This window comes from Ascaphus truei, chromosome 19 (genome assembly GCF_040206685.1).
Source record: "Ascaphus truei isolate aAscTru1 chromosome 19, aAscTru1.hap1, whole genome shotgun sequence".
Classification (NCBI taxonomy): Eukaryota; Metazoa; Chordata; class Amphibia; order Anura; family Ascaphidae; genus Ascaphus; species Ascaphus truei.
In genome coordinates this window covers 40811373-40833182 of record NC_134501.1, presented here as the reverse complement: position 1 = coordinate 40833182, position 21810 = coordinate 40811373, and the positions used below count along the sequence as shown (strand labels likewise).

At 58.1% G+C, this 21810-nt stretch overlaps 1 protein-coding gene across 6 annotated transcripts in view; it reads right to left on the bottom strand.

Annotated features, from left to right (window-relative positions):
- Nucleotides 1-20548, bottom strand: part of RBL2 (RB transcriptional corepressor like 2) — a 162006-nt gene extending 141458 nt beyond the window's left edge. For all 6 annotated transcript variants that reach the window (XR_012789210.1, XR_012789211.1, XR_012789213.1 and 3 more), the window contains exons 1-3: nt 20235-20548; nt 4739-4869; nt 3901-4101 (exon numbers count right to left, since the gene is read on the bottom strand). Coding sequence is in view for 2 of the 6 variants with exons in the window: in XM_075577157.1 (XP_075433272.1) it covers nt 3901-4101; nt 4739-4869; nt 20235-20381 (479 nt within the window). In the remaining 4 variants the exon portion in view is untranslated. The remainder of the gene's footprint in view (nt 1-3900; nt 4102-4738; nt 4870-20234) is intronic.
- Between the last annotated feature and the right edge of the window lie 1262 nt (nt 20549-21810).

Here is a 21810-nt window from a genome sequence, read left to right as displayed (position 1 = left end):
AGGGGGGGAGAGAGATGAGAGGTGCAGTGGGGGAGAGAGAGGAGAGGTGCAGGGGGGGAGAGAGAGGAGAGGTGCAGGGGGGGAGAGAGAGGAGAGGTGCAGGGGGGGAGAGAGAGGAGAGGTGCAGGGGGGAGAGAGAGGAGAGGTGCAGGGGGGGGAGAGAGGAGAGGTGCAGGGGGGTGGGATGTGTGTGGTGTGCAGGGGGGTATTATGTGTATGGGTGAGGGGGAGAGATGGGGGTATGACAGATCGATGCGGAGTCTCGCAAAGGTTGTTGATGAGGGTTTTTGGGGGAGATATGAGGATGATGATGAAGGGTGCTGGGGTAGAGATGAGGATGAGGATTGGGTAGATATATGAGGATGATGATGATGATGATGATGATGATTTTACCCGTGCGGCCCCAAACTTTTTTCCTTGGAGCAGTTCGGCCCTTCTCACTGTACAAGTTGTGCAGGCCTGCTCTACAGCATTCATCTCAGTAGTACCGAGGCGATTTGTGAGGTACAATAAATTTACTTTATTTAGAAAACCGTGGAGCGCTGGATCCTTCTTTCCTGAGTACACTTTGGAATATACCTGGCAGGTACTTCCTTGAACCAGCAGCACCGGTAAACTGTATACTTAATTTATTTTGTGGAGTGCAGCTTAACCCCCCTTTAAATTGAAATGGGCTGGGGGGCTGCTGAAATAGGTTGGGGGGAGAGAGATGAGAGGTGCAGGGGGGGAGAGAGATGAGAGGCGCAGGGGGGGAGAGAGATGAGAGGCGCAGGGGGGGAGAGAGATGAGAGGCGCAGGGGGGGAGAGAGATGAGAGGCGCAGGGGGGAGAGAGATGAGAGGCGCAGGGGGGGAGAGAGATGAGAGGCGCAGGGGGGGAGAGAGATGAGAGGCGCAGGGGGGGAGAGAGGTGAGAGGCGCAGGGGGGGAGAGAGGTGAGAGGCGCAGGTGGGGAGAGAGGTGAGAGGTGCAGGGGGGGAGAGAGGTGAGAGGTGCAGGGGGGAGAGAGGTGAGAGGTGCAGGGGGGAGAGAGGTGCAGGGGGGGAGAGAGGTGAGAGGTGCAGGGGGGGAGAGAGGTGCAGGGGGGGAGAGAGGTGCAGGGGGGGAGAGAGGTGCAGGGGGGGAGAGAGGTGCAGGGGGGGAGAGAGGTGCAGGGGGGGAGAGAGGTGCAGGGGGGGAGAGAGGTGCAGGGGGGGAGAGGTGCAGGGGGGAGAGAGATGAGAGGCGCAGAGGGGGAGAGAGATGAGAGGCGCAGGGGGGGGAGAGATATGAGAGGCGCAGGGGGGGAGAGGTGAGAGGCGCAGGGGGGGAGGGGTGAGAGGCGCAGGGGGGGAGAGAGGTGAGAGGCGCAGGGGGGGAGAGAGGTGAGAGGCGCAGGGGGGAGAGAGGTGAGAGGTGCAGGGGGGAGAGAGGTGAGAGGTGCAGGGGGGAGAGAGATGCAGGGGGGGAGAGAGGTGAGAGGTGCAGGGGGGAGAGAGGTGAGAGGTGCAGGGGGGGAGAGAGGTGCAGGGGGGGAGAGAGGTGCAGGGGGGGAGAGAGGTGCAGGGGGGGAGAGAGGTGCAGGGGGGGAGAGAGGTGCAGGGGGGGAGAGAGGTGCAGGGGGGGAGAGAGGTGCAGGGGGGGAGAGAGGTGCAGGGGGGGGAGAGAGGTGCAGGGGGGGAGAGAGGTGCAGGGGGGGAGAGAGGTGCAGGGGGGGAGAGAGGCGCAGGGGGGGAGAGAGGTGCAGGGGGGGGAGAGAGGTGCAGGGGGGAGAGAGGTGCAGGGGGGAGAGAGGTGCAGGGGGGAGAGAGGTGCAGGGGGGGAGAGAGGTGCAGGGGGGGAGAGAGGTGAGAGGTGCAGGGGGGGAGAGGTGCAGGGGGGGAGAGGTGCAGGGCGGGAGAGGTGCAGGGGGGGAGAGAGGTGAGAGGTGCAGGGGGGGAGAGAGGTGCAGGGGGGGAGAGAGATGAGAGGTGCGGGGGGAGAGAGATGAGAGGTGCAGGGGGGGAGAGAGATGAGAGGTGCAGGGGGGGAGAGAGATGAGAGGTGCATGGGGGGAGAGAGATGAGAGGTGCAGGGGGGGAGAGAGATGAGAGGTGCAGGGGGGGAGAGAGATGAGAGATGAGAGGTGCAGGGGGGGAGAGAGATGAGAGGTGCAGGGGGGAGAGGGATGAGAGGCGCAGGGGGGGGGAGAGGTGAGAGGCGCAGGGGGGGAGAGAGGTAAGAGGCGCAGGGGGGGAGAGGTGAGAGGCGCAGGGGGGAGAGGTGAGAGGCGCAGGGGGGGAGAGAGGTGAGAGGTGCAGGGGGGGAGAGAGGTGCAGGGGGGAAAGAGGTGCAGGGGGGGAGAGAGGTGCAGGGGGGGAGAGAGGTGCAGGGGGGGAGAGAGGTGCAGGGGGGGAGAGAGGTGCAGGGGGTGAGAGAGGTGCAGGGGGTGAGAGAGGTGCAGGGGGTGAGAGAGGTGCAGGGGGTGAGAGAGGTGCAGGGGGGGAGAGAGGTGCAGGGGGGGAGAGAGGTGCAGGGGGGGGGAGAAAGGTGCAGGGGGGGAGAGAGGTGCAGGGGGGGAGAGAGGGGGGAGAGAGGTGCAGGGGGGGAGAGAGGTGAGAGGTGCAGGGGGGGAGAGAGGTGAGAGGTGCAGAGGGGGAGAGAGGTGAGAGATGCAGGGGGGGAGAGAGATGAGAGGTGCAGGGGGGGAGAGAGATGAAAGGTGCAGGGGGGGGAGAGATGAGAGGTGGGATGTGAAGTAGTGATCCTTTATTAAGTATCACAAGATACCCGAATACTCATTTATACTTTTCTTTCTAAGTAAGGTTATACCATAAACACTACTGTAGTTTGTCTCCCGTTGTCTGACCTAAAGCAACGTGTGGCATAACACAGAGGAGGACGACTCCGGCCTCAACCTCAGCAGCAGGTGTTAGTCTGAGGCATATAAGAGGGGTTTTCAATAACTTTATTTTTCTGCCAAAATAAAGTTACACACGATGAAAAGATTATCAATGGCCTTTCTGTTGAAGTGCAATGGATTTTAAGAGATATAGATATATACAAACATACACATTGGGCCTCATGCAGAGAGCATCGTTATTTCAAAACTCGCCATTTTTTGTTCAATTTCCCTCAGAAAACGGCATAAAATGGCGAGTTGCGAAAAACGCGCCATTTTTTTATTTCTATGTTTAAAACTCGCCTCGCGGCTGGCGAGAACCTCAATCGCGCCATTTTTAAAACTCTCCGAATGCAGAGAGGTGCGAACGGCAAGTAGCGGCTGTTCGCGCCAAAAAAAGGCGCGATTCTCGCATTTTTGCCGCGCCACGAAAATATGGCAAGATGGCGCTCGCCGCCTATAGTAAAGGGGAAAAAAAAGGCGCGAATTTGTTTTTACACGTTTCTGAAGCGCGCATCTCGCCAATTTAAACTCGCCACACGCATCCATGTTAAACATAGCAGAATTCGCACTTTTCTGCATATGGAGAATAAAACTCTCCAAAAAAGCTACTTTTTATGAAATTCGCCATTTTTAAAATTCTATGCTCTCTGCATGAGGCCCATAATCATAGAAAAAAGGGCCCTCATGCAAACAAAGGTAATTTCCTGCAATAAAACAACATATGGAAGACAGCCGGTAACTCAAGAAAAAGGTCCCCGAGAAGATCGACGCACCGATTTCTTTTTTGACCAATAAATAAGTTATCTTTTTTTGTATAGAGACCCAGGAGTGCCGGCTTTCTATCTATATAGAATAATCACGGTCAGCCCGTGTCTCCCCACTACTGGATGAAGCAGCCCCAATAATCTTCCAGGTTCTTGGTTCCAACACATTTTCTCATTTCATGCTTGTGTGTGTGTCTGTGTGTATCTCATTGCAATACTCTCCCTGCCCTGGTACCCACACATTGGTCTGTTGGAGGTGATTGCCAGGATCATACCTTTGCTTCCTCCCTCTGTGCTGCCGTGACTGCTCCTCCGGCGGGTCCTTGAAGATGTCTCGGAAGATGGGCTCGTACTTCTTAAACAGCACGGCGGAGACGGTGAAGTTCCGCTCCAGCTTCTCCGTCCGCTGGCGGAACTCTGCCGGGAGATTCGCCATGTCCTCCCATTTTTTCATCTTGTTAAAAAACTCGATCAAGCTAAGAAGAGAAAAAGAAATGAACACACAAAGTACATTCCTATGTGTTTTATGTATATTCTTTCGTCATAAATACGAGTCACTTAGTTCAATACTTTGGCCCAAATATTTGAAGCCTGTGACCATGTCCCGGTGACCCCATTTCAGCAGGTCCTGCACCACCAATATTATACTGTCTGATGTATTTCTCCCACTGCATAGAGAGTAGCGGGAACGCAAACACTGCAGTGCACAGCATGGGGTGACATTTACGCGCTTCTCTTCGGTTAGTGCACAGCGGATGCCCACAATAACAGCGCGAGTTTTGCTTTACGTATGAGAACATCGCTCTCGCGGAAGGGGAGTTGATGGACAGACCCAATTTCCCATTAAACATCGACAGAGACCATAAATAACATCGTTCTTCCACCTCAGTGTGCGTGCGTAACCGGGCGGCTGTGAAACAGGAGATATCTCTATGCCAGGGGAGGTAAACTACCATCCTCAAGGGCCACCAACAGCTCAGGTTTTCAGGATATCCATGCTTCAGCACAGGTGGCTCAATCAAAGACTGTGCTGAAGCTGGTTGGCGGTCACTCACGGTGGGGTTGTGTGCGTGTGTGGTGGGATCTGGTGTGTGTAGGACTTCTACAAATTACCTTAGTTCTGAAGAGCGCAGGATTCTGGTCAGCGAGACATAATTTCCTTCCACCGTTCCTCTACCCACGGTTGGCATGGTCTTCCTACAGGCCACGTATAATGCACATGCTAACCAGTGCAGGTCATTGCCCTGTCAGAGGGGAAAACACTTCGGTAAAACAGGTCAAAACAGCGCTCATCTGATAATCAAGAGGAGCAGTCACAGTTACTAATGTATACAGGGGTCACAATAAACTCAGACCTCTTGGGTCTCCATCACAAATCAAACACACACACACTTCAAAGGGGTTCCCTCTCACACATCCTGTACGCTCCAATCCCTCTCTCGCTCACACCACACACACCAATAGGATTCCCCTCTCACAAATCAGACATTATTAGGATTTCCCCGCTCACACAAATCAATAGAATTCACCTCACACACACACACACACACACGTCGATGGGACACCCCCTCACACACACACACACACACACACACACACACACACACACACACACACACACACGACGATGGCAGCCCCCTCACACACGTCGATGGGAGCCCCCTCGCACACACACAACACGTCGATGGGAGCCTCCTCGCACACACACAACACGTCAATGAGAGCCCCCCCACACACAAAACGTCGATGGGAGCTCCCTCACACACACACACACAGATCGATGGCAGCCCTCTCACACACGTCGATGGGAGCCCCCTCGCACACACACACGTCGATGGGAGCCCCCTCACACACAACACGTCGATGGCAGCCCTCTCACACACAACACGTCGATGGGAGCCCTCTCACACACAACACGTCGATGGGAGCCCTCTCACACACAACACGTTGATGGGAGCCCTCTCACACACAACTCGTCGATGGGAGCCCTCTCACACACAATACGTCGATGGGAGCCCCCTCACACACGTCGATGGGAGCCCCCTCACACACGTCAATGGGAGCCCCCTCACACACGTCAATGGGACACCCCCTCACACACACACACGTCGATGGCAGCCCCCTCACACACGTCGATGGGAGCCCCCTCACACACGTCAATGGGAGCCCCCTCACACGTCGATGGGACACCCCCTCACACACACACACGTCGATGGCAGCCCCCTCACACACGTCGATGGGAGCCCCCTCGCACACACACAACACGTCGATGGGAGCCTCCTCCCACACACACAACACGTCGATGGGAGCCCCCTCACACACAACACGTCGATGGGAGCTCCCTCACACACAACATGTCGATGGGAGCTCCCTCACACACACACACACACACACACAGATCGATGGCAGCCCTCTCACACACGTCGATGGGAGCCCCCTCGCACACACACACACACAACACGTCGATGGGAGCCCCCTCACACACAACACGTCGATGGCAGCCCTCTCACACACAACACGTCGATAGGAGCCCTCTCACACACAATACGTCAATGGCAGCACCCTCACACACGTCGATGGGAGCCCCCTCGCACACACACACACACAACACGTCGATGGGAGCCCCCTCACACACAACACGTCGATGGCAGCCCTCTCACACACTACACGTCGATGGGAGCCCTCACACACACAATACGTCGATGGCAGCACCCTCACACACGTCGATGGGAGCCCCCTCACACACGTCAATGGGAGCCCCCTCACACACTTCAATGGGACACCCCCTCACACACGTCGATGGGACACCCCCTCACACACACACACGTCGATGGCAGCCCCATCACACACGTCAATGGGAGCCCCCTCACACACGTCGATGGGAGCCCCCTCGCACACACACACATCGATGGGAGCCCCCTCACACACAACACGTCGATGGCAGCCCTCTCACACACAACACGTCGATGGGAGCCCTCTCACACACAACACGTCGATGGGAGCCCTCTCACACACAATACGTCGATGGCAGCACCCTCACACACGTCGATGGGAGCCCCCTCACACACGTCAATGGGAGCCCCCTCACACACGTCGATGGGACACCCCCTCACACACGTCGATGGCAGCCCCCTCACACACGTCGATGGGAGCCCCCTCCCACACACACAACACGTCGATGGGAGCCCCCTCACACACAACACGTCGATGGGAGCTCCCTCACACACACACACACAGATCGATGGGAGCCCTCTCACACACGTCGATGGCAGCCCTCTCACACACAACACGTCGATGGGAGCCCTCTCACAAACAACACGTCGATGGGAGCCCTCTCACACACAATACGTTGATGGCAGCACCCTCACACACGTCGATGGGAGCCCACTCACACACGTCAATGGGAGCCCCCTCACACACGTCAATGGGAGCCCCCTCACACACGTCGATGGGACACCCCCTCACACACACAACAAGTCGATGGCAGCCCCCTCACACACGTCGATGGGAGCCCCCACACACAACACGTCGATGGGAGCCCCCTCACACACAACACGTCGATGGGACACCCCCTCACACACACGACACGTTGATGGGGCACCCCCACACACACAACACGTCGATGGAAGCCCCCTCACACACAACACGTCGATGGGAGCCCCCTCACACACAACACGTCGATGGGAGCCCCCTCACACACAAAACGTCGATGGGAGCCCCCTCACACACAACACGTCGATGGGACACCCCCTCACACACACGACACGTTGATGGGGCACCCCCACACACACAACACGTCGATGGCAGCCCCCTCACACCCAACACGTTGATGGGAGCCCCCTCACACACAACACGTCGATGGGAGCCCCCTCACACACAAAACGTCGATGGGAGCCCCCTCACACACAACACGTCGATGGGACACCCCCTCACACACATGTCGATGGGACACCCCCTCACACACACAACACGTCAATGGGAGCCCCCTCACACAGAACACGTCGATGGGAGCCCCCTCACACAGAACACGTCAATGGGAGCCCCCTCACACACAACACGTCGATGGGAGCCCCCTCACACACAACACGTCGATGGGAGCCCCCTCACACACGTCGATGGGACACCCTCCCTCCCCCCACTTGCTTTAAAGCCTCTGGGTGCCTCTAGAGCATGCCTGCACAACACACGGCCCGCGGACCGTATGCGGCCCTCCTGCACTCACTGTGCGGCCCGAGGCGGCATTCTGCTCTCCCCCTCCCTCCCAAGTCCGCTCTCCCGCACCTCCCCGCGAGCCGGCGCCCCCCCCCCGTGAGCCCGCTGTCACCCTCCCCCCGCGAGCCCGCTCTCCCCTTCGCTGGGAAGCAGCGCGCTCTAGCATTGAGGCACTTCCTGCCTGCTGCTTTCTAGATCGTGCATGCAATCCTGCCTGCTCTGCCGCCGCCACCTCCTCCACCGCAAGGTAAGTTAGGGAAGGGGGTTGGGGGGGGCGAGATGATGTGATTTGAAGTGCCGGGAGGGGGGGCGTTTTGAAGTGCAGGGGGGGCGATTTGAAGTGCAGGGGTAGAAGTGCAGGGGGGGCGATTTGAAGTGCAAGGGGGGGCGATTTGAAGTGCAGGGGGGGGAGAGATTTGAAGTGCAGGGGGGGGGAGATTTGAAGTGCAGGGGGAGGGGCGATTTGAAGTGCAGGGGCAGAAGTGCAGGGGGGGCGATTTGAAGTGCGGGGGGGGGGCAATTTGAAGTGCAGGGGTAGAAGTGCGGGTGGGGGGCGATTTGAAGTGCGGGGGTGGGGGCGATTTGAAGTGGGGGGGGGCGATTTGAAGTGCAGGGGGAGGGGCGATTTGAAGTGCGGGGGGGGACGATTTGAAGTGCAGGGGGGGGCGATTTGAAGTACAGGGGGAGGGTGATTTGAGGTGCAGGGGGGGGGTGATTGGAGGTACAGGGGGGGGGTGATTGGAGGTGAAGGGGAGGGTCATTGGAGGTGTAGGGGAGGGTCATTGGAGGTGTAGGGGAGGGTCATTGGAGGTGTAGAGGGGGTGATTGGAGGTGCTGGGGAGGGTCATTGGAGGTGTAGGGGGGTGATTGGAGGTGCAGGGGGGTGATTGGAGGTGCAGGGGGGTGATTGGAGGTGCAGGGGGGGGTGATTGGAGGTGCAGGGGATGGTGATTGGAGGTGCAAGGGGGGAGAATGATGTGAGGTGCAGGGGGGGAGAGTGATGTGAGGTGCAGGGAGGGAGAGTGATGTGAGGTGCAGGGGGGAGAGTGATGTGAGGTTCAGGGGGGAGAGTGATGTGAGGTGCAGGGGGGAGAGTGATGTGAGGTGCAGGGGGGAGAGTGATGTGAGGTGCAGGGGGGGAGAGTGATGTGAGATGCAGGGGGGGAGAGTGATGTAAGGTGCAGGGGGGAGAGTGATGTGAGGTGCAGGGGGAGGGTGATGTGAGGTGCAGGGGGGGGAGAGTGATGTGAGGTGCAGGGGGGGAGTGATGTGAGGTCCAGGGGGGGAGTGATGTGAGGTGCAGGGGGGGAGAGTGATGTGAGGTGCAGGGGGAGAGTGATGTGAGGTGCAGGGGGGAGAGTGATGTGAGGTGCAGGGGGGAGAGTGATGTGAGGGGGAGAGATGGGGGTATGAGAGATAGATGGGAAGTATCGCAAAGGTTGATAGTGAGAGGTGCTGGGGGAGATATATGAGGAGGAGGATGAGGGGTGCTGGGGGAGATATATGAGGATGATGATGAGGGGTGCTGGGGGAGATATATGAGGATGATGATGAGGGGTGCTGGGGGAGATATATGAGGATGATGATGAGGGGTGCTGGGGGAGATATATGAGGATGATGATGAGGGGTGCTGGGGGAGATATGAGGATGAGAATGAGGATGATGATGATTTTACCCGTGCGGCCCAAATTTTTTTTCCTTGGAGCAGTTCGGCCCTTCTCGCTTTACGAGTTGTGCAGGCCTGCTCTAGAGATTTCAGAAACCTCACTCACCAGTGAAGAAAAAGGTTTTATAGCCATGAAAAGTGCCGATACTCAAACCGATATTGTGTTATCACCGGGTAATTATACGGTTTCTAACAGACAACGCTGTTATGTGAGTAAGAAGTCTCCTTCATAGCTGCGTTACAGGCCCAGCTAGCAGCAAAAGGGTCAATGCCACACTACTTTAGCCCTGACCGCTTGGACTTCCTGAACGCCGTTGTGCACCAGAGCGAGAACGCGGCTGCATCCAGGCCCCAGCTACATGAACCTCCAGCCCCCTCCACTTCCATTCGGGTGCGTCCAACGCCCCGAAAGAACAGCAAACGCCACCCAGAACTAGAGTCCCAGTCTGATTTAGGGATCATAATAAGGGCATCGGCGGGTTACTCATTCCACACTGCTAAATAAATGGGTCCCAAGCGCAGATCGACTTGGGCATTATACCGATCCGTTCCTAATATATAGTGGGAATAACAAGATGCCCAGAAGTCAATATTGAACATTTTTATTATCGGATATTAATATTCAATGTCATTGACATTTTAGGGACAGCTGGTGACTGTAAGACACACAAGCTTCAGAAAAGGCAGAGTTATCCCTGTTACCGGGATCCTGATCCCACCCCTCATCTTCGATGTTCGGAAGCAAGGGGCCAGCAAAGGGTGTTATATATAAAAATGGCATTAATGTACAAAACACGTTTCATTCATCATAAGCTACAGACTGTAATATGGAATTAGATTGTAAGCTCTTTGGGACAGAGACTTCTTTTCCTAATTTTACTTTGTCTGAAGTGCTTATTCCCATTATGTTATGTGTATTACTGCTGTGAAGCGCTGGGTACATTAATGACACTATATAAAGATATACATACAAGGTATTTTGTTTTATTTTGAATATTTATTCTAAAAACACTGTTTTTTTTTCTAATTCATTAACAAACAGTTGTCGTTTTTATTCTTTATTGAGCACACAATTATCGGGATAAACATCACGATAATGTTCTTGTTATCGTCGCTGTGGGAACATTTTTGTTATTGCCCAAAGCAAGCACATTTATATGGTAATAGTAGAGTCCCAACAATTCAAAACCAGGTCACAGTCGTAAAGTTACCCTCCCTCACCATGGAAACCGTGTCCAACGCCGCCCCGTCGCCACACCAAACAAACAATGAAACCCGAGCATCAAACACAGCGTACCCTGTGTGCCAAGTAGCCAGCTGTTCTGCCCAAACCCCCCTCATCTTACGCCACCTGGTACTCCTGTTTATACATCAACACAGCTACCGTGTCCGCAACATTGATCCCCCACTCCCCGTCACTAATTCAGACTCTCCTGCAGTGAAAAAGGTATCTGCGGACGGTCAGAGGCAGAAAATCAGCGTCACTTTGGTTTCCAGGAAGTCTCTGCTAAGCCTGTTACTTCCAATAACTGCAAACGCAGGCCCTCCGAAGGGGCAAAGGGAACTAACAGCAGTGGGGGCCGGGGCGGCCAATTCCAGGCCTCAAGGGCCACCAACAGGTCAGGGGTTTCAGGATATCACAGCTTCAGCACAGGTGGCACAATCAGTCCCTGCTTCAGCACAAGTAGCTCAATCAGAGGCTCAGTCTGATTGAGCCACCTGTGCTGAAGCTGGGATATCCTGAAATCCTGACCTGTTGGGGGGGCTTGAGGACTGGCGTTGAGCCCCCTGATATAGGGTCACTTTTAGCTGCCTTATTAGCAGCGGATAACCACCCTAGGTGCGAGTGATTTCGCGAAACGCGTAGTTCCCTGCCGATGCATGCTTGGAGTTTGGTCGCTGTCTGCTTCCGTACCATAGGCGAGCCCTCTGCAAGCGGTCCTGATGTCGGACGCGGCTGCAGGGATACACCGCAAACGGAGGACTCGAAGCGGCACCCGGAACTGAGCAGTGCATTTTTATGTGTGAGTCTTTCATTCGTTACGCTATTAATGAATTGTACATGACTGACTGCGGATTTGCCTGTTTCCTTATTGGGACTACGGGAGAGACGTCAGTCACTCACCCCCAGAGCGTCCCATCCAATTGGTGGATTGAATAGGAGGAAGGTCTAAATCTCTGACCACAAAGATCTCTTTGATGTGAATTAACTAACACACGGCCGTGTGAGGATTTTATACTTATATATTTATTGTCACTTCCCCAACAGTGTGTTTTACTGACACTTCTTTTTAAAGAGTGAGAGACATATTTACGTTGTTTTTATATCTTCATCTTGGACTATATATGCGCTGATCACAAACACTTCTACCACTGTCTGTTTCTCTAGGTTTTAGTAGAAATTAATGTTGTTAGGTAAGGGGAACACAACACCCCCCCACCGGACAGTGACGGAGGGGGGGAGAAGGGAGGGGGGGAGAAGGGAGGGGGGGAGAAGGGAGGGGGGGAGAAGGGAGGGGGGGAGAAGGGAGGGGGGGGAGAGCGTCTGGACGAGGGGGGGGGAGCGACAGTGACGGGGGGAGGGGTGGGAGAGAGCGACAGCGATGGTGGGGGGGGGAAGAGAGAGCGACAGCGACGGTGGGGGTAGAGAGAGCGACGGTGGGGGGGGGAGAAAGAGCGACGGTGGGGGGAAGAGAGCGACAGCGACGGTGGTGGGGGAGAGAGGGCGACAGCGACAGTGGGGGGGAAAGAGAGCAACAGCGACGGTGGGGGGGAGAGAGAGCGACAGCGACGGTAGGGGGGAGAGAGAGCAACAGCGACAGCGACAGTGGGGGGGAGAGAGAGCGACAGCGACGGTGGGGGGAAGAGCGACAGCGACGGTGGGGGGAGAGAGAGCGACAGCGACAGTGGGGGGGAGAGAGCGATAGCGACGATGGGGGGGAGAGAGAGCGACAGCGACGGTGGGGGGGAGAGAGCGACAGCGACGGTGGGGGGGACAGAGAGCGACAGCGACGGTGGGGGGGACAGAGAGCGCGACAGCAACGGTGGGGGGGAGAGAGAGCGACAGCGACGGTGGGGGGGAGAGAGAGCGACAGCGACGGTGGGGGGGGAGAGAGAGCAACGGCGGGGGGGATCGGAAGAGAGAGCGACAGCGACGGGGGGGAAGAGAGAGCGACAGTGGGGGGGAGAGAGAGACAGCGACGGTGGGGGGGAGAGAGAGCGACAGCGACGGTGGGGGGGAGAGAGAGCGACAGCGACGGTGGGTGGGAGAGCGCGACAGCGACGGTGGTGGGGAGAGAGCGACAGCGACGGTGGGGGGAAGAGAGAGCGACAGCGACGGTGGGGGGGAGAGAGAGCGACAGCGACGGTGGGGGGGAGAGAGAGCGACAGCGACGGTGGGGGGAAGAGAGAGCGACAGCGACCGTGGGGGGGAGAGAGAGCGACAGCGACGGTGGGGGGGAGAGAGAGCGACAGCGACGGTGGGGGGGAGAGAGAGCGACAGCGACGGTGGGGGGGAGAGAGAGCAACGGCGGGGGGGAGCGGAAGAGAGAGCGACAGCGACGGTGGGGGGGAGAGAGCGACAGCGACGGTGGGGGGGAGAGAGAGTGACAGCGACAGTGGGGGGGAGAGAGAGCGCGACAGCGACGGTGGGGGGGAGAGAGAGCGACGGTGGGGGGGAGAGAGAGCAACGGCGGGGGGGATCGGAAGAGAGAGCGACAGCGACGGGGGGGAAGAGAGAGCGACAGCGACGGTGGGGGGGAGAGAGAGCGACAGCGACGGTGGGGGGGAGAGAGAGCGACAGCGACGGTGGGGGGGAGAGAGAGCGACAGCGACGGTGGGGGGGAGAGAGAGCGACAGCGACGGTGGGGGGGAGAGAGCGACAGCGACGGTGGGGGGAAGAGAGAGCGACAGCGACGGTGGGGGGGAGAGAGAGCGACAGCGACGGTGGGGGGGAGAGAGCACGACGGTGGGGGGGAGAGAGAGCGACAGCGACGGTGGGGGGGAGAGAGAGCGACGGTGGGGGGGAGAGAGAGCGACAGCGACGGTGGGGGGGAGAGAGAGCGACAGCGACGGTGGGGGGGGAGAGCGACAGCGACGGTGGGGGGGAGAGAGAGCGACAGCGACGGTGGGGGGAGAGAGAGCGACAGCGACGGTGGGGGGGAGAGAGAGCGACAGCGACGGTGGGGGGGAGAGAGAGCGACAGCGACGGTGGGGGGGAGAGAGAGCGACGGTGGGGGGGAGAGAGAGCGACGGTGGGGGGGAGAGAGAGCGACGGTGGTGGGGAGAGAGAGCGACGGTGAGGGGGAGAGAGAGCGACGGTGAGGGGGAGAGAGAGCGACGGTGGGGGGGAGAGTGACGGTGGGGGGGAGAGAGAGCGACAGCGACGGTGGGGGGGAGAGAGAGCGATAGCGACGGTGGGGGGGAGAGAGAGCGACAGCGACGGTGGGGGGGGAGAGAGAGCGACAGCGACGGTGGGGGGGAGAGAGAGCGACAGCGACGGTGGGGGGGAGAGAGAGCGACGGTGGGGGGGGAGAGAGAGCGACAGCGACGGTGGGGGGGAGAGAGAGCGACAGCGACGGTGGGGGGGAGAGAGAGCGACAGCGACGGTGGGGGGGAGAGAGAGCGACAGCGACGGTGGGGGGGAGAGAGAGCGACAGCGACGGTGGGGGGGAGAGAGAGCGACAGCGACGGTGGGGGGGAGAGAGAGCGACAGCGACGGTGGGGGGGAGAGAGCGACAGCGACGGTGGGGGGAAGAGAGAGCGACAGCGACGGTGGGGGGGAGAGAGAGCGACAGCGACGGTGGGGGGGACAGAGAGCGCGACAGCAACGGTGGGGGGGAGAGAGAGCGACAGCGACGGTGGGGGGGAGAGAGAGCGACAGCGACGGTGGGGGGGGAGAGAGAGCAACGGCGGGGGGGATCGGAAGAGAGAGCGACAGCGACGGGGGGGAAGAGAGAGCGACAGTGGGGGGGAGAGAGAGACAGCGACGGTGGGGGGGAGAGAGAGCGACAGCGACGGTGGGGGGGAGAGAGAGCGACAGCGACGGTGGGTGGGAGAGCGCGACAGCGACGGTGGTGGGGAGAGAGCGACAGCGACGGTGGGGGGAAGAGAGAGCGACAGCGACGGTGGGGGGGAGAGAGAGCGACAGCGACGGTGGGGGGGAGAGAGAGCGACAGCGACGGTGGGGGGAAGAGAGAGCGACAGCGACCGTGGGGGGGAGAGAGAGCGACAGCGACGGTGGGGGGGAGAGAGAGCGACAGCGACGGTGGGGGGGAGAGAGAGCGACAGCGACGGTGGGGGGGAGAGAGAGCAACGGCGGGGGGGAGCGGAAGAGAGAGCGACAGCGACGGTGGGGGGGAGAGAGCGACAGCGACGGTGGGGGGGAGAGAGAGTGACAGCGACAGTGGGGGGGAGAGAGAGCGCGACAGCGACGGTGGGGGGGAGAGAGAGCGACGGTGGGGGGGAGAGAGAGCAACGGCGGGGGGGATCGGAAGAGAGAGCGACAGCGACGGGGGGGAAGAGAGAGCGACAGCGACGGTGGGGGGGAGAGAGAGCGACAGCGACGGTGGGGGGGAGAGAGAGCGACAGCGACGGTGGGGGGGAGAGAGAGCGACAGCGACGGTGGGGGGGAGAGAGAGCGACAGCGACGGTGGGGGGGAGAGAGCGACAGCGACGGTGGGGGGAAGAGAGAGCGACAGCGACGGTGGGGGGGAGAGAGAGCGACAGCGACGGTGGGGGGGAGAGAGCACGACGGTGGGGGGGAGAGAGAGCGACAGCGACGGTGGGGGGGAGAGAGAGCGACGGTGGGGGGGAGAGAGAGCGACAGCGACGGTGGGGGGGAGAGAGAGCGACAGCGACGGTGGGGGGGAGAGAGAGCGACAGCGACGGTGGGGGGGAGAGAGAGCGACAGCGACGGTGGGGGGAGAGAGAGCGACAGCGACGGTGGGGGGGAGAGAGAGCGACAGCGACGGTGGGGGGGAGAGAGAGCGACAGCGACGGTGGGGGGGAGAGAGAGCGACGGTGGGGGGGAGAGAGAGCGACGGTGGGGGGGAGAGAGAGCGACGGTGGTGGGGAGAGAGAGCGACGGTGAGGGGGAGAGAGAGCGACGGTGAGGGGGAGAGAGAGCGACGGTGGGGGGGAGAGTGACGGTGGGGGGGAGAGAGAGCGACAGCGACGGTGGGGGGGAGAGAGAGCGATAGCGACGGTGGGGGGGAGAGAGAGCGACAGCGACGGTGGGGGGGGAGAGAGAGCGACAGCGACGGTGGGGGGGAGAGAGAGCGACAGCGACGGTGGGGGGGAGAGAGAGCGACGGTGGGGGGGGAGAGAGAGCGACAGCGACGGTGGGGGGGAGAGAGAGCGACAGCGACGGTGGGGGGGAGAGAGAGCGACAGCGACGGTGGGGGGGAGAGAGAGCGACAGCGACGGTGGGGGGGAGAGAGAGCGACAGCGACGGTGGGGGGGAGAGAGAGCGACGGTGGGGGGGAGAGAGAGCGACGGTGGGGGGGAGAGAAAGCGACAGCGACGGTGGGGGGGAGAGAGAGCGACAGCGACGGTGGGGGGGAGAGAGAGCGACAGCGACGGTGGGGGGGAGAGAGAGCGACAGCGACGGTGGGGGGGAGAGAGAGCGATAGCGACGGTGGGGGGGAGAGAGAGCGACAGCGACGGTGGGGGGGGAGAGAGAGCGACAGCGACGGTGGGGGGGAGAGAGAGCGACAGCGACGGTGGGGGGGAGAGAGAGCGACGGTGGGGGGGGAGAGAGAGCGACAGCGACGGTGGGGGGGAGAGAGAGCGACAGCGACGGTGGGGGGGAGAGAGCGCGACAGCGACGGTGGGGGGGAGAGAGCGCGACAGCGACGGTGGGGGGGAGAGAGCGCGACAGCGACGGTGGGGGGGAGAGAGAGCGACAGCGACGGTGGGGGGGAGAGAGAGCGACGGTGGGGGGGGGAGAGAGCGACGGTGGGGGGGGGAGAGAGCGGGGGGGGGGGGAGAGAGCGACGGGGGGGGGGGGAGAGCGACGGCGGGGGGGAGAGCGACGGCGGGGGGGAGAGAGAGCGACGGCGGGGGGGAGAGAGAGCGACGGCGGGGGGGAGAGAGAGCGACGGCGGGGGGGAGAGAGAGCGACGGCGGGGGGGAGAGAGAGCGACGGCGGGGGGGAGAGAGAGCGACAGCGACGGTGGGGGGGAGAGAGAGCGACAGCGACGGTGGGGGGGAGAGAGAGCGACAGCGACGGTGGGGGGGAGAGGGAGCAACAGCGACGGGGGGAAAGAGAGACAGTGACAGGTGACAGTGATGGGGCAGAGTGACAGGTGACAGTGATGGGGCAGAGTGACAGGTGACAGTGATGGGGCAGAGTGACAGGTGACAGTGATGGGGCAGAGTGACAAGGCAGAGTGACAAGGCAGAGTGACAAGGCAGAGTGACAGGGCAGAGCGACAGGGCAGAGCGACAGGGCAGAGCGACAGGGCAGAGCGACAGGGCAGAGCGACAGGGCAGAGCGACAGGGCAGAGCGACAGGGCAGAGCGACAGCAACAGGGCAGAGCGACAGGGCAGAGCGACAGCGACAGGGCAGAGCGACAGCGACAGGGCAGAGAGACAGGGGCAGAGTGACAGGGGCAGAGTGACAGGGGCAGAGTGACAGGGGCAGAGTGACAGGGGCAGAGTGACAGGGGCAGAGTGACAGGGACGGGGCAGAGTGACAGGGACGGGGCAGAGTGACATGACGGGGCAGAGTGACATGACGGGGCAGAGTGACAGGGACGGGGCAGAGTGACAGGGCAGAGTTATCGTGACAGTGACAGAGTAGAGTGATAGTGACAGGGCAGAGTAGAGTGATCGTGACAGTGTGACAGTGACGGGGCAGAGTGACAGGGGCAGAGTGACAGGGGCAGAGTGACAGGGGCAGAGTGACAGGGGCAGAGTGACAGGGACGGGGCAGAGTGACAGGGACGGGGCAGAGTGACAGGGGCGGGGCAGAGTGACAGGGACGGGGCAGAGTGACAGGGCAGAGTGATCGTGACAGTGACAGAGTAGAGTGATAGTGACAGGGCAGAGTAGAGTGATCGTGACAGTGTGACAGTGACGGGGCAGAGTGACAGTGACAGAGTAAAGTGACAGGGCAGAGTGATCGTGACAGTGACAGAGTAGAGTGATCATGACAATGTGACAGTGACGGGGCAGAGTGACAGGGCAGAGTGACAGGACAGTGTAGAGTGATCGTGAGAGTAGAGTGACAGTGACGGGGCAGAGTTACAGTGACAGAGTGACAGTGTGACAGAGTGATAGTGACAGAGTAGAGTGACAGGACAGAGTAGAGTGATCGTGACAGTGTGACAGTGACGGGGCAGAGTGACAGGACAGAGAAGAGTGATCGTGACAGTAGAGCGACAGTGACGGGACAGAGTGACCGTGACAAAGTGACAGGGCAGAGTAGAGTGATCGTGACAGTGACAGAGTAGAGTGACAGGGCAGAGTAGAGTGATCGTGACAGTGTGACAGTGACTGGGCAGAGTGACAGGGCAGAATGCAGTTATCGTGTCAGTAGAGTGACAGTAGAGTGACTGTGACGGGGCAGAGTGACAGAGTGATCGTGACAGGGCAGAGTGACAGTGACAGAGTGACAGAGTAGAGTGATCATGACAGGGCAGAGTAGAGTGATCGTGACAGTAGAGTGACAGTGACGGGGCAGAGTAACAGAGTGATCGTGACAGTGACAGAGTAGAGTGATCGTGACAGTGCAGAGTGACAGTGACAGAGTGACAGGGCAGAGTTACAGTGACAGAGTGATCATGACAGGGCAGAGTAGAGTGATCGTGACAGAAGAGTGACAGTGACGGGGCAGAGTGACAGAGTGACAGAGTGATAGTGACAGAGTGATCGTGACTGTTACAGGGCAGAGTAGAGTGATCGTGACAGTGCAGAGTGACCGTGACAGTGACAGAGTAGAGTGACAGGGCAGAGTAGAGTGATCGTGACAGTGTGACAGTGACGGGGCAGAGTGACAGGACAGAGTAGAGTGATCGTGACAGTGACAGAATAGAGTGATCGTGACAGTGCAGAGTGATAGTGACAGAGTGACAGGGCAGAGTGACAGGGCAGAGTGATCATGACAGGGCAGAGTAGAGTGATCGTGACAGTGCAGAGTGACAGTGACAGAGTGACAGGGCAGAGTGACAGAGTAGAGTGATAGTGACAGGGCAGAGTAGAGTGATCGTGACAATGTGACAGTGACGGGGCAGAGTGACAGAGTAGAGTGATCATGACAATGACGGGGCAGAGTGACAGTGCAGAGTGACAGTGTGACAGTGATCGTGACAGTGACAGAGTAGAGTGACAGGGCAAAGTAGAGTGATCATGACAGTGTGACAGTGACGGGGCATAGTGACAGGACAGAGAAGAGTGATCGTGACAGTAGAGTGACAGTGACGGGACAGAGTGACCGTGACAGAGTGACCGTGACAAAGTGACAGGGCAGAGTAGAGTGATCGTGACAGTGACAGAATAGAGTGATCGTGACAGTGACAGAATAGAGTGATCGTGACAGTGCAGAGTGATAGTGACAGTGGCAGAGTGACAGTGGCAGAGTGACAGTGGCAGAGTGACAGTGGCAGAGTGACAGTGGCAGAGTGACAGGGCAGAGTAGAGTGATAGTGACAGTGTGACAGTGACGAAGCAGAGTGACAGGGCAGAGTGACAGGGCAGAGTAGAGTGAACGTGACAGTAGAGTGACAGGGCAGAGTGACAGTGACAGAGTGACAGAGTAGAGTGATCATGACAGGGCAGAGTAGAGTGATCGTGACAGTAGAGTGACAGTGACGGGGCAGAGTGACAGAGTGATCGTGACAGAGTAGAGTGACAGTGACAGAGTGACAGGGCAGAGTGACAGGGCAGAGTTACAGTGACAGAGTGATCATGACAGGGCAGAGTAGAGTGATCGTGACAGAGTAGAGTGACAGGGCAGAGTAGAGTGATCGTGACAGTGTGACTGTGACGGGGCAGAGTGACAGTGGCAGAGTGACAGGGCAGAGTAGAGTGATAGTGACAGTGTGACAGTGACGAAGCAGAGTGACAGGGCAGAGTAGAGTGAACGTGACAGTAGAGTGACAGGGCAGAGTAGAGTGTTGTGACAGGGCAGAGTAGAGTGATCGTGACAGGGCAGAGTGACAGGGCAGAGTGACAGTGACAGAGTGACAGGGCAGAGTGACAGTGACAGGGCAGAGTAGAGTGATCATGACAGGGCAGAGTAGAGTGATCGTGACAGTAGAGTGACAGTAGAGTGACAGTGACGGGGCAGAGTGACAGAGTGATCGTGACAGTGACAGAGTAGAGTGATCGTGACAGTGCAGAGTGACAGTGACAGAGTGACAGGGCAGAGTGACAGGGCAGAGTGACAGGGCAGAGTTACAGTGATAGAGTGATCATGACAGGGCAGAGTAGAGTGATCGTGACAGTAGAGTGACAGTGACGGGGCAGAGTGACAGAGTGACAGAGTGATAGTGACAGAGTGATCGTGACTGTGACAGGGCAGAGTAGAGTGATCGTGACAGTGACAGGGCAGGGCAGAGGCAGGGGCAGAGTTACAGTGACAGAGTGACAGAGTAGAGTGATCGTGACAGGGCAGAGTAGAGTGATCGTGACAGTGACGTGACAGTGTGACAGGGCAGAGTGATAGTGACAGAGTAGAGTGATCGTGACAGAGTGACAGTCCGACAGACCCTCCTCCCCCTCCTCACCTCCAGTGTGTAGCGCCGCCGCACGCTCCCGTGGCTCTCCCAGGCCTCCTCCCCGCTCTTCTCGTCCATATTGAGGCCGCCGCAGAGCTCCTCATAGCGGCGGCGCAGGCGCTGCCCCCCGGCCTCCTCCGCCTCCTCCTGTATCATGCCTCCCACGGGGGAATCAGGCTCCCCGGTAGCGCACACTCTGCGCAGTGCTCCCCTCCGCCTGACTGCGCGGAGCTGCGTATTCACAGCCACGGCTACGTCACCTGTCACCCTGTCCCCATGGTAACCGGGCAGAGTGACTGCGCACTGTGCGTATCGCTGCGCCGCGTACGTAGCCCCGCCCCCTGTTGTGCGTATTGAAGGGACGCGAGCTGTCAGCTGGGCGGAGCTTGCTCTGCTCGGGTTCTTCATTGGTTCATGCTCCATCAAACCTCATGTTTCAATTGGCTGGCTCCAAGAACAGCTCGGCTTCTGATTGGCTCACTTTATAACCCCAGTGATTATAGGGGAAGACCAGTGGTTGGTATCAGTACTATAGTAATATTGATATTCTACAGTAATAATAGTCATAATAAAAATAACAGTAATAATACAATAGTAATACAGTGATATTAATCGTAATAATATAGTAACATTTATAAATATTATAAGCATAGTATTAATACTGCAGTAATAAAAAATATTAATAATTTATAAATAATAATATAAACATAGTATTAATACCGTCAGTATTACTGCTGCAAAAAAAATATATTAATAACATTTCTAAAAAAATATATAATATAGTAATACTATTATAAATATAGTAACAATAATGTAGTAATAACAATCAACTATAATTAGTATTGTTACTTTAATACATAGTAATAAATCAACATTATTATTACTAAAATTACTATTTTGTTACTAAGAATAGAACATTAGTAGCAAACAAATTACATATCCCATTAATATTCACATAGTAAGAATTTCATATTAATATTTAACATACCCTGATTTTACTGGTGATCCTGGAACACGCGTGTTGAGATTTTCGCAGTGATTTTATTTTTCTTTACGCAGAGAGTGCCACTGCTGCTTTTTTATGGCTAAACTGTGGGATCTTATGTAACACATGTACCCCCACCCTCTGGGAGACACTGCTTTAGTTACAAGGTGTTGTGGTGCGGCATACCTGTGAGGGTCCAGGAGAGCTGAGCTGTCGGCGATGGGATGGAGACCAGGACAGGTTTTTGATGATCTGATGTTCCTCAGGGTGTCAGCGCCTCCTGCTTCTGTGGCGCCAGGATGTCCAAAGTCAGCCCCACCAAAGCACAGTTCTTTCCCCAATTGCCCAAAATGAACTGAACACCCAGGCAGGTGTATATCAAAGCAAAAGGGTTTATTTGGCTGTTGCAGTCACTGCAATTTTTATACACAGCGGATACATGATGATTAGAGGATCCCAGGCCTCTGGATGGTGATGGTTCCCTGTTAATTGAGGCCTCTTGATCTTTCCTGGCCAGTCAGCCCATGAGGAGCTGACGGACCTGTCCCTCTGCCAGCCGGGAGAGGACCGGCGACACACCTCCACTCCCTAGGAGTGTTG